At 46.1% G+C, this 12,641-nt stretch overlaps 2 protein-coding genes across 2 annotated transcripts in view; one reads left to right on the top strand and one right to left on the bottom strand.

Moving 5' to 3' along the window:
• emc1 (ER membrane protein complex subunit 1) overlaps nt 1-3,923 on the bottom strand; it is a 34,181-nt gene extending 30,258 nt beyond the window's left edge. Inside the window, exons 1-3 of the mRNA XM_078238871.1 lie at nt 3,790-3,923; nt 2,201-2,328; nt 2,036-2,101 (exon numbers count right to left, since the gene is read on the bottom strand). Of these exons, the coding sequence (XP_078094997.1) occupies nt 2,036-2,101; nt 2,201-2,328; nt 3,790-3,878 (283 nt within the window). The 5' untranslated portion in view covers nt 3,879-3,923. The remainder of the gene's footprint in view (nt 1-2,035; nt 2,102-2,200; nt 2,329-3,789) is intronic.
• Nucleotides 3,904-11,242, top strand: mrto4 (MRT4 homolog, ribosome maturation factor). The gene is made up of 8 exons (XM_078238874.1): nt 3,904-4,386; nt 4,921-4,979; nt 7,606-7,709; nt 9,698-9,779; nt 10,259-10,326; nt 10,436-10,587; nt 10,713-10,789; nt 10,966-11,242. The coding sequence occupies exons 1-8, from the start codon at nt 4,359-4,361 to the stop codon at nt 11,098-11,100; spliced, it is 705 nt and encodes a 234-aa protein (XP_078095000.1). The 5' UTR covers nt 3,904-4,358; the 3' UTR covers nt 11,101-11,242.
• The last annotated feature ends 1,399 nt before the right edge of the window (nt 11,243-12,641 follow it).

The raw sequence follows: 12,641 nt of genomic DNA, 5'->3' as shown, positions 1-12,641 counted from the left end.
GGTGTTTAGATGAGGGCAGTGCAGTTGACGTACTGCACATGGACTTCAGCAAGGCTTTTGACAAGGTCCTGCACAGGAGACTGGTCAAGAAGAAGCCCATGGGATCCATGGCAATTTGGATCCAAAATCGGTTTAGCGGCAGGAAGTAGAGGGGGATGGTCAAGGGTTGTTTTTGTGACTGGAAGCCTGTGTCCAGTGGTGTGCCACAGGGGTCTGTGCTAGGTCCTTGCTGTTTGTAGTGTACATTACTGATCTAGATGTGAAAGTAGGAGGCATGATCAGCAAGTTTGCAGATGACATGAACATTGGTGTTGTAAGTAGCAAGAGCAAAGAACAAAGAACAAAACAGCACAGGAACAGGCCCTTCGGCCCTCCAAGCCCGCGCCGCTCCCTGATCCAAACTAGACCATTCTTTTGTATCCTTCCATTCCCACTCCATTCATGTGGCTATCTAGATAAGTCTTAAATGTTCCCAGTGTGCCCGCCTCCACCACCTTGCCCGGCAGCGCATTCCAGGCCCCCACCACCCTGTGTGTAAAATATGTCCTTCTGATAGCCGTGTTAAACCTCCCCCCCTCACCTTGAACCTATGACCCCTTGTGAACATCACCACCAACCTGGGAAAAAGCTTCCCACTGTTCACCCTATCTATGCCTTTCATAATTTTATACACCTCTATTAGGTCACCCCTCATCCTCCGTCTTTCCAGTGAGAACGACCCCAGTTTACCCAATCTCTCCCCATAACTAAGCCCTTCCATACTAGGCAACATCCTGGTAAACCTCCTCTGCACTCTCTCTAAAGCCTCCACGTCCTTCTGGTAGTGTGGCGACCAGAACTGGACGCAGTATTCCAAATGCGGCCAAACCAACGTTCTATACAACTGCAACATCAGACCCCAACTTTTATACTCTATGCCCCGTCCTATAAAGGCAAGCAAGGAGGAAAGCTTTAGATTACAGAACGATATAGATGGGTTGGGCAGAACAGTGGCAATGGAATTTAACCCTGAAAAGTGAGAGATGATGCATTTTGGAAGAACTAACAAGGCAAGAGAACACAATGAATGGTAGGATGCTAGAGGACCACAGATCCCTGAAGGCGGCAGCAGGACAGATAGTTAAGGTGATTAAGAAGGCATATGGGATACTTGCCTTTATTAGCGGAGGCATAGAATATAAGAGTAGAGAAGTTATGATGAAACGGGATAAAATGCTAATTTGGCCAGAGGTAGAGTACTGTGTGCAGTTCTGGTTGCCACACTATAGGAAGGATGTGATGGCCTGGGCTGGAGCATTTCAGCTATGAAGAGAGGCTGGTTAAGCTGGAGTTGTTTTCCTTAGAGCAGTGAAGGCTGAAGCGGACTTGATTGAGGGGCACAAAATTATGAGGGTCATATACAGGAAGAAACATTTCCTCTTGGCAAAGGGCTCAATAACCAGAGGGCCTACGTCTGAAGAATATTTTTTTTCACCCAGAGGGAGGTGGAAATATGGAACTCACTGAAAGGGTGGTAGAGGCAAGATTCCCTCACAGCATTTAGATGAACACTTGAAAGAAACACCATGGCATACATGGCTACAGTCCAAGTACTGGAAAATTGGATTAAAATAAATAGGTGCTTGACACAATGGACCTAAGGGCTATAAAACTCGACTCGAATTCCCTCTGCCAATTTATTTTTATTTGCTACTTCTCCATCCTCCTGAGGTCACAACATAAATTAATGACATAATTGCAAGGGGATCAATTGGGCGCAAAATTCAATGTTCAGAATTTTGGAAATATATTTTGCTCTACTGTAATTTGCTTTCATGGATGTAACAGAATTAACTGGTTCAAGATTATTAGGCCAGAAAAAGTGCCATTAGTTGTTCATGGGATTTACACATGGGATAAAATAATAATCTCCCAATTCAAGCAAGAATTGTCTGCAGAAAAAACCTGCAGAGTCACTGATAGATTTCACTAATGCTTTAAGAAAGTCTTAATACGAACAATACAAGTTGAATAGAATTGAATGGACTACACCCACCCTGTCCATTGAACAACATCAGGTCCACATTCCCCTCAGGACCTTCTTTATCCACCTGGCGCCAGACTGCAAATTAAAACAAAAACAACAAAGCTGAGATAAGTGACAGTTTGTAATCTAACAGAGCAGAATTAAGTAAAGTAATGTCAAGTTGACAATACTCACTGATTTCCCCATTCCTCAAGTTGAGAGAGGCAATCACGTTATTCTCTGTTGCAACCATGAGTTTCCTTGAATTCTGTGTAGGTGCATCAAAATGTGCAAACCGAGGCTTTCCAACATATTGACGTCGCCTTAAAAAAAACAGAAGCAGAGTGCATTCGACTACTACAGAGAATTGTAATAGGAATTGAGACGATGGCATTAATTCAAACATATTATGACACAACATAGAATAAACCATTCAACCCATCACCCCTGTGCCATCTCTTTGAAAGAGCCATCCAATTAGTCCCATAGACCTGCAATTCTTACGAGTATTTATCCAATTCCCTTTTAAAAGTTTGAATGAATCTTCTTCCACCAATAGGGCAGCACGATAGCACAGTGGTTAGCACTGCTGCCTCACAGCGCCAGGGACCCGGATTCAATTCCAGCCTTGGATCACTGTGTGAGTGGAGGTTAACACAGTAAGAAGTCTAACAACACCAGGTTAAAGTCCAACAGGTTTATTTGGTAGCAAAAGCTACTAGCTTTCGGAACACTGTTCCTTCGTCAGGTGGGTGGGAGTTCTGATCACAAACAGGGCACAAAGACACAAACTCAATTTACATGAATAATGATTGGAATGTGAATCTTTACAGCTAATCAAGTCTTAAAGGTACAGACAATGTGAGTGGAGAGAGCATGAGGCACTGGTTAAAAAGATGTGTATTGTTTCTAGACAGGAAAGTTAGTGAGATTTTGCAAATCCAGGCAAGTCATGGGGGTTACTGATAGTGTGACATGAACCCAAGATCCCGGTTGAGGCTGCCCTCATGTGTGCGGAACTTGGCTATCAGTTTCTGCTCAGTGATTAGTGTGTGGAGGTTACACATTCTCCCCGTGTCTGCGTGGGTTTCCTTTAGGTGCTCCAGTTTTCTCCCACACGCCAAAGATGTGCAGGTTAGGTTAACTGGCCATGTTAAATTGCCCCTTAATGTCAGGGGGGTTAGCAGAGTAAATATGTGGGGTTATAGGGATAGGGCCTGGCTGAGATTGTCGTCAGTGCAGGCTCGATGAGCCAAATGGCCTCCTTCTATTCTATCAAACTTTTTCAGGTTGTGCATTTCCAGAATAAAAATTCGCTGATAAAAAAATTTCCGCCAATGACAATAAATGTGTGCCTTCGATTTATCGACTCTCCTACTTGTATAACCAGTTGCACCCCGTCCACTCTTCAGGTGACTATGTGCAAACACCCCATTAAAATTGTACCATTATGGTATTTATTACCTATCTGTATTCCTCTTACCCAAATGTTTCAAGTTTAACTCGAACTTTGTCGAATTCCAGTCAGTTGGTTGGGTTTTCAGTGAATTCACAAGAGACCCTCCTCTCCTGCCCCGTTTTTGGATTACCAGCTGCCTGCTTCCCCCGCGGCGGTACCTGAGAGGAAACAAACCTGCCGCTCGCCCTCGGGCCCTCCCAAACCTAGTTTACCGGCGAAAGGAGCAACGAGAGACCCCTGCGGCCCCCGAGTGACTGCCTCCACCCCTTCGTCTTCAGAAGCCCAACCCTCTCGGGAGCGCTGGCCTCTCCTCCCAGCGACTCACCAGTCGAATTTCCCGACTTGATCCTCGTAAATCGCCGCTGAAAACTCAAAGAGAGCGAAAAGGAGCCAGATCCCAGGGAGAACCACCATCACTGCTCGGTCCTCCAGAATCCCAGAATGCAGAGCGGGAAAGCCGGGTCCTCCAGAATCCCAGAGTGCAGAGCGGGAGAGCCGGGTCCTCCAGAATCCCAGAGTGCACCGGGAGCACGCTTCTTCGATCTTCGGGAAGCTCCTAATGGGGGTGTAGTTTGAGTCTATGTCCCGGAGCTTTGTTATTTGGATGATCCTGTAAAACCCGACAGGTTTCCGAGTTTGATTTCGCGCATCTGGTTTTCAACCCTGTGTAAATATTCCGGCGGAGTGAAGGCACCCATAATCCCATAACACCGTGCGGCACGGGGTCCTGGGCACACTGAGGCGGCGTGAGTGAAGAGACAGGTCCGGAGCGGCGAAAGATCCCGGACAGTCCGAGCGGCGAGAGACTCCCCTCCCGGACACCGGACAGTCCGAGCGGCGAGAGACCCCTGGACCGGCGACACCCCACCCGGACGATCCCCGGAGCCCGGCACAATGCCGCGATCCCGGCGCGACAAGCGGGGTAAGAGTCGTCTCTGTCCCGGGGAGATGGGCCAAATCAAGAGGTTTTCTTTGGGTGAAGCCGAGAGATTCATAGAAACCCTACAGTACAGAAAGAGGCCATTCGGCCCATCGAGTCTGCACCGACCACAATCCCACCCAGGCCCTACCCCCATACCCCTACATATTTACCCACTAATAACTCTAACCTACGCATCCCAGGACACTAAGGGGCAATTTTAGCATGGCCAATCAACCTCACCCGCACATCTTTGGACTGTGGGAGGAAACTGGAGCACCCGGAGGAAACCCACGCAGACACGAGAAGAATGTGCAAACTCCACACAGACAGTGACCCAAGCCGGGAATCGAACCCAGGTCCCTGGAGCTCTGAAGCAGCAGTGCTAACCACTGTGCAACCGTGCCGCCCACCAACCTGGTACCGTTCGACCAACCTGGACCCGATGCTCGGGGCCCTAAATGGTCGGTTCTAGTCTGAGTCTCGCTGGTTGAATTGTTCAATGCACTCACTCCTTTTTATATATTATTTTTGCAGTTTCTTTGACTAAAACAACAAAGAAAGGATTGAAAGTCAAACAGAACCTGATCGAGGAGGTGAGTCAATAATCGCATTGGTCACGTTGTGGCAGGAAGAGCGGCGCCTCAGGACACTATTCGTAGAACCCGACAGTGCAGAAGGAGGTCATTCGGCCCATGGAGTCTGCACTGACTCTCTGACATCTTACCCAGGCCCTATTCCCCTAACCCTACACATTTACCATGGCTAATCCATCTAACCTGCACATCTTTGTACTCTGGGAGAAAACCCACAACGACACAGGGAGAACGTGCAAACTCCACACAGTCACCTGAGGCCAGAATTGAACCTGGGTCCCTGTGAGGTAGCAGTGCTAACCACTGTGCCACCATGCTGCCCAATTCTATCTCCTCCTCTGCTCTGATCCTGTAGACCACAGGCCAGGCCTTCTCTGGTCATTTTTCCTCACATTTGAACAAAGAACAGTACAGCACAGGAAACAGGCCCTTCGGCCCTCCAAGCCTGTGCCGCTCATTGGTCCAACTAGACCATTCATTTGTATCCCTCCATTCCCAGAATGCTCATGTGACTATCCAGGTAAGTCTTAAACGATGCCAGCGTGTCTGCCTCCACCACCCTACTTGGCAGTGCATTCCAGGCCCCCACCACACTGTGTAAAAAACGTCCCTCTGATATCTGAGTTATACCTCGCCCCTCTCACCTTGAGCCCGTGACCCCGCGTGATCGTCACCTCCGACCTGGGAAAAAGCTTCCCACTGTTCACCCTATCTATACCCTTCATAATTTTGTACACCTCTATTAGGTCTCCCCCTCATTCTCCGTCTTTCCAGGGAGAACAACCCCAGTTTACCCAATCTCTCCTCATAGCTAAGACCCTCCATACCAGGCAACATCCTGGTAAACCTTCTCTGCACTCTCTCTAAAGCCTCCACGTCCTTCTGGTAGTGCGGCGACCAGAACTGGACGCAGTACTCCAAATGTGGCCTAACCAGCGTTCTATACAGCTGCAACATCAGACTCCAGCTTTTATACTCTATACCCCGTCCTATAAAGGCAAGCATACCGTATGCCTTCTTCACCACCTTCTCCACCTGTGCTGCCACCTTCAAGGATTTGTGGACTTGCACACCTAGGTCCCTGTGTTTCTATACTCTTGATGGCTCTGTCATTTATTGTATAACTCCCCCCTACATTAGTTCTTCCAAAATGCATCACTTCGCATTTATCTGGATTAAATTCCATCTGCCATTTCTCCGCCCAATTTTCCAGCCTATCTATATCCTGCTGTATTGCCCGACAATGTACATCACTATCCGCAAGTCCAGCCAACTTCGTGTCATCCGCAAACTTGCTGATAACACCAGTTACACCTTCTTCCAAATCATTTATATATATCACAAATAGCAGAGGTCCCAGTACAGAGCCTTGCGGAACATCACTGGTCACAGACCTCCAGCCGGAGAAAGACCCTTCGACTACTACCCTCTGTCTCCTGTGGCCAAGCCAGTTCTCTACCCATCTAGCCACCTCTCCTTGTATTCCATGAGCCTTAACCTTCTTAACCAACCTGCCATGAGGGACTTTGTCAAATGCCTTACTGAAATCCATATAGACGACATCCACAGCCCTTCCTTCGTCAACCGTTTTTGTCACTTCCTCAAAAAACTCCACCAAATTTGTACGGCACGACCTCCCTCTTACAAAACCATGCTGCCCGTCACTAATGAGATTGTTCCGTTCTAAATGCGCATACATCCTGTCTCTAAGAATCCTCTCCAACAACTTCCCTACCACAGACGTGAAGCTCACTGGCCTATAATTACCCGGGTTATCCCTGCTACCCTTCTTAAATAACGGTACCACATTCGCTATCCTCCAATCCTCAGGGACCTCACCTGTGTCCAATGAAGAGACAAAGATTTCCGTCAGAGGCCCAGCAATTACATCTCTAGTCTCCCTGAGCAGTCTAGGATAGATGCCATCAGGCCCTAGGGATTTGCCAGTTTTAATGTTACCTAAAAAACCTAACACTTCCTCCCTTGTAATGGAGATTCTCTCTAACGGGTCAACACCTCCCTCTGAGACACTCCCAGTCAACAAGTCCCTCTCCTTTGTGAATACCGATGCAAAGTATTCATTTAGGATCTCCCCTATTCCCTTGGGTTCTCAGCATAATTCCCCTCCTTTGTCCCTGAGAGGTCCAACTTTTTCCCTGACAACTCTTTTGTTCCCATTCCGACTCTGGGAAATTCTTGTCCCGCCTTCCTTGTCAAATAACTTAAAACAACATATTCCCAGCTGTCATTTTGCTAAAGAGAAACACCCTCACCTCCCCCTTTGATGCCTTTTTCTCCAATGAAATCCTCACTCTCTTCCCCAACCCTGATACAACCCAGTTTTGATCTCTTGATTTAGTGAGATGTGGCTGGACCATAACAAGAATAAAAATAACCCCGACATATCTATACTGATTGTATCCTTGAGCCCCTCCACCCCTCAACTGCAATGAGGAAACATGAACCTCTGACACTAACTAGAGTTTTCCTCTATTCAAAAGGTTATATACATTCAAGTTGCTGTATGGTTCTTAATCCTTTAATTTATCTGGTAGAAAATTGACCAAAGTATGTTGATTTTTTTGTATGAACCCTCATTACTGATATTCATTGGCTTTTTTTTTAGTTAAGAAAATGTGTGGACACCTACAAGAATCTCTTTGTCTTTTCCGTTGAGAATATGAGAAATAATAAACTAAAGGACATACGGGGTGCCTGGAAACATAGTCGGTAAGTCATTGGGATTTAAACTTCCCTCCCCCAGACACGTACCAATTTCGGTAAAATTTTATTTCCATTGTGCAGAGGAGGAACCTAGGAACAGGAGCAGGCCATTCAGCCCCTTGAGCCTGTTCCATCATTGAATTGTGGCTGATTTGCATCTTAACTCCACTTATCTACCTGATTCCTGATCCTTTCCCCACTTCTTAGTAAAATTCTTAGGGCTTCAGTTGTGAAATCTCTGACCATCAACAGTTTCAAGATTTTTCTCATTTGGAAAGTATTCTGATTTATCTTTCGTGATCCCAAAGTGAACACCAAATTCCATCTGCCATTTTGCCCACTTAATCTATCACTGCACCTTGACTTGCCATTGCGCACATTTACTGTGCCATCTAACTTAATGCTAGCAGCAAACTTAGATGTACAACTTCCTATTACTTTATGAAAGTCATTTGTAAATATTGTGATAAGGGCCCAGTGCAGATCCCTGGGGCCACCACTAATATCCTGCCAATTTTGAGTTCATGTCATTTCTTACTTCTTAGGCAGTCCCTTGGAGTCAAGGATGACTTGCTTCCACACTAAAAATGAGTTCTCAGGTGATCTAAGAGTCCAGTGCGCAACCTACTGCGAGAGTCACATGTGGGGCAGACAATGATTGGAGGAGTAGGTGGTTGGGGTGCCCGGGTTGTCATGTGCTCCTTTTATTGTCAACACTTAGGATCGGCTAGCTCGCTGATGAAACTGGAGGTGTTTTTCCTCCACTTTGGGCAGTCTTGGGCTCGGGATTCCCATGTGCCGATGGGGATGTTGCACTATTTCAAGGAGGCTTTGAGGGTGTCCTTGAAGCGTATTCTCTGCCCTCCTGGGCAGTGTCTGCATGCTGTGTCAGAGCTCCAGGTAGAGTACTTGTTTCAAGAGTCTCCTATCGGGCATCTGGACAATTTGGCCCACACAAATCCTGCCAATGGATTTATTGGATCTTGCGGAGGCAGCGCTGGTGATTCTTCTCCAGGATTTTGAGGTGCCTGCTGTACATAGTCCACATCTCTGAGCCAAATAAGAGGGTGGGTATCATTACTGTGCTGTAGACTATGAGACTGGTGCTAGGTCTGAGGTTCTGGTCTTGCACTACTCTTTTCCTCAGGTGACCAAAGGTTGCACTGGCACATTGAAGGCAGCATTGAACCTCGTCGTCAGTATCTGCCCTGAGGCCTCCAACATATGGAAAGTGGCCATGTTGACCAAGGTCTCGTGAATTTTGATAACCTGGGGGTTATTATTGTGTGGCAGGGACAGATTGGGCGACGACCTTTGTCTTACAGATGTTGTATGCCTTGGTGAAAATGTTGACAATGGCTTGGCGCTCAGCCTCATTGAATTTGCACAGACAGAAGCATTGTCTGCTTACTATAGTTCAATGACAGAGGATTGCACAGGATGGCCTTCGATCTGACCTGCAGGCAGCAAATGGTGAACAGATTCCTATTTGTTCTGTGGTTTAGCTGCACTCTTGCGGGGAGCTTTGAGCGTGAGCTGGAGCATTGCAGCAAGCAAGATTGAGAAGAATGTCGGTGGATCGGTTGGTCAGGAATCAGGACTTGCATGTCATCATGGAGCAGGCAGGGGATGGTGATACACTTTTGGGGGCAGCCAAACAGGAGTACGATCCATAATGCCTTGTGATTGACTACGTTGACTCTTGAGGTCAAAGAAGGGCATGTACAAGGGTTGGTGCGGTTTCCTGTATTTCTCTGGTCGTTGCCACATGGTTGTTCACCATAGTGGGTGGAATCTGCATTGCAACGCGGGAGGGAGCTCTTCAACCACAGGCAGGTGATTAAAGAGCCATATCAATTATCCCTACGCTGTCCTCTACCTTCTCGCAATTCTTTACCCAGATTGATAGGTTGCTATCAGTTTCTTGTGCTGTAACTTTTACTATCAGTTTCTTATGTATATAAGCGTGAAACTTATTTTTTGTGGTTATGCAGGTTTTTCTTTGGTAAAAACAAAGTGATGATGTTGGCCCTGGGAAAACAACCAGCAGATGAGTATAAGGACGGTTTGCACAAGGTAAGGTCTCAGTGACTGGGCCATGTTGGGGATCTGGGGCTCTTATTTTTCATCCTACATTTCCATAATGCAAACTCAAAAGTTTATAGAATCCGGACAGTGCAAACGCAGGCTGTTTGGCCCATTGAGCTTGCACTGACAACAATCCCACCCAGACCCTAAAGGGCAATTTAGCGTAGCCAATCAAACTAACCCGCACATCTTGAATGTGGGAAGAAACCAGAGCATGCAGAGGAAATCCATGCCGACACAGGGAGAACATGCAAGCTTCACAGTCACCCAAGGCCAGAATTGAACCTGGGTCCCTGGCGCTGTGAGGCAGCAGTGCTAACCACCGTGCCACCTGGTTAGCATTTCAAGTCTACCTTTTCTCAGTTGTGGTGAAGGTTCATTGACATTAACCCACTGTTGCCTAGTCCAGGTGCTGCTTGACCTGCTGAATATTTCCAACATCTAGAATTTTATGTCTTTTCCTCTAGGTCAGTAAACAGTTGCAAGGTGAAGTTGGTCTTCTGTTCACTAATCGCACAAAAGTGGAAGTGGTTGAGTGAGTCTCCCAACATTTTTTCTGTCCACTTTTTCGCTTCCATTCTTATTTTAATTCATTGGTCTTTCTACAGACTTCTCCAACATATGTCTCTGGTTCCAATTTGTAGGTGGTTTGATCGATGCACAGAGTCCGATTTTGCTCGTGCTGGAAATATAGCTACAATGGCTGTTACGCTTGACGCTGGGCCACTGCCACAGTTCACACACTCTCTTGAGCCACAGCTGCGGCAGCTTGGGTTACCGACCACATTGAAGAAAGGTACAGCAAGAAGCAACGGCAACTCATGCAAACTGAGGTTCTTTCGTTCTCTACTGTTACATATTTAAGAGTAAGATTTGGAACAGCAGGCAGTAATTGGATTTTGTGTGGTCTCTGTTTCCTAGGTGTCGTGACATTATTGTCTGATTATGTTGTGTGTAAAGAAGGTGCCTCACTGACCCCTGAACAAGCTCGTCTTCTGGTTAGTTTTTATTTTTAAAGAATAACTTTCAGAAACTTAAGCTACTGTACCAACAAATTGGAAAAAACATTACCTGCAAGTCAAAATAGAAATTTCTAAATTTGCACTTTTCAAATAATGTAACTATTAGTGATATGGACACAGCAAGTTCTTAATTATCCACACTCTTGTCCCAGAAACTGCTTGGTGTCGAGATGGCGACCTTCAAAGTGACGATAAACTGTATGTGGAACTCAGAGACTGGTGAATTTGAGCAACTGACAGCAACTAGTGGGAAAAGCGACAAAGAGATGGATGATGAACAGGAGTAACTGGTGGTTCAAGGGCTGCACTGCGTGTGCCATCAGTATTAATCTTCAGTGACTAATCAGCAATGCCATGAACATTTGGGATATCAGTTGTTGCAATAATGGACACGTGGATTTTTAATAAAAGTTTCGACCTTCAGCAGAATTATTGTCTGGGTCTTGCCTATGATGAAAGAGACAGGAACTGTCTGAGGTTAAATGGTTTTTACTGACCACATCCATCTTAGTGTTATAGACAAAATAACTTGTTTATATAATTTTCTGAGCTTTTCCAGCTAATAAACAGCTTTGAAGGGAGATGATCATTCAAAGTAAAGTTGCCAGAGTTCCAGATGAGATGATCATTGGGGGATGGCAATGCCCTATTGGAATTATCACTAGACTATTAATCCAGAAACTCGGCTAATGTTCTGGGGACCCAGGTTCAAATCCCACAGCGACAGATGGTGGAATTCGCAGTTAATATCTGGAATTAAGGATCTACTGATGACCATGAAACCATTGTCGAGGATTGATTAAGTTGCAACTTACCATATAAGGATCTGCCACTGGATTTTGGTAGCTTCTCCCTTCAAAATGCAACAAATGTTTTGGCGGCACAATGGTTAGCACTGCTGCCTCAGTGCCAGGTAACCGGGTTCGATTCCCAGCTTGGATCACTGTGTGGAGTCTGCACGTTCTCCCTGTGTCTGTGTGGGTTTCCTCTGGGTGCTCTGATTTCCTCCCACACGCCAAAGATGTGCAGGTTAGGCTGATTTGGCCATGCTAAATTGCCCCTTAGTATCAGGGATTAGCTATGGTAAATACGTGGGGTTATGGGGATACGGCCTGGGTGGGATTGTTGTTGGTGCAGACTCAATGGGCCGAATAGCCTCCTGCTCTGGGAAAAGGGCCTGAGTATCTCCCCACACCCAAGTAGGCAAGATTCCAGTTTGACATCAGGGACTGTAGCATAGTGGTAATTCAATATATTAATGAATCTGGAATAAAAAAAACTAGTCTCAATAACGATCATGAAACTTCCAGATTTTTGGGAAAACCCCATTTTGTTCACTGTCCTGCAATCTTCACCCAGTCTGCCCTACAGGTGACTCCAGATCCACAGTAGTGTAGTTGAGTTTTAACCGCTCAGTTACTGCCACAGGAAAACAAGCACTGTAGGTGTACCTATCCACAAACTGCAGATTCAAAAAGGGTAATGAGCAATAATGATGGACTTTCATCCCAAAAACAATTTAAAAGAGAGAAAGCATAACACTGTCATTACTGGCCCTCTACTGAAATGGACTTTGAACTCTCAACCTTTAACTCAGGTTAGTATGCTGCCACTAAGCCAGGACTGTTAATGTTCTGTGATATGCTGTCCATGTACTCGTGACTATTAGGTGGTTATGCAATTCCCCCACTCCCCATCTGAAGGGGTCATAGTTATACCAATGTTGGTAGGTAACTGTAACCACTTTAGTTTAGCAGCCTCTGCTGTACATGTAAACACAGAAATTTATAACAACCTGCCAGTGAAACAAGGACAGCAATCCATTCTC

This window comes from Mustelus asterias, chromosome 22 (assembly GCF_964213995.1).
Source record: "Mustelus asterias chromosome 22, sMusAst1.hap1.1, whole genome shotgun sequence".
Lineage (NCBI taxonomy): Eukaryota > Metazoa > Chordata > Chondrichthyes > Carcharhiniformes > Triakidae > Mustelus > Mustelus asterias.
The sequence above is the reverse complement of the archived record's forward strand: the minus strand, read 5'-3'. Positions and strand labels throughout refer to the sequence as shown.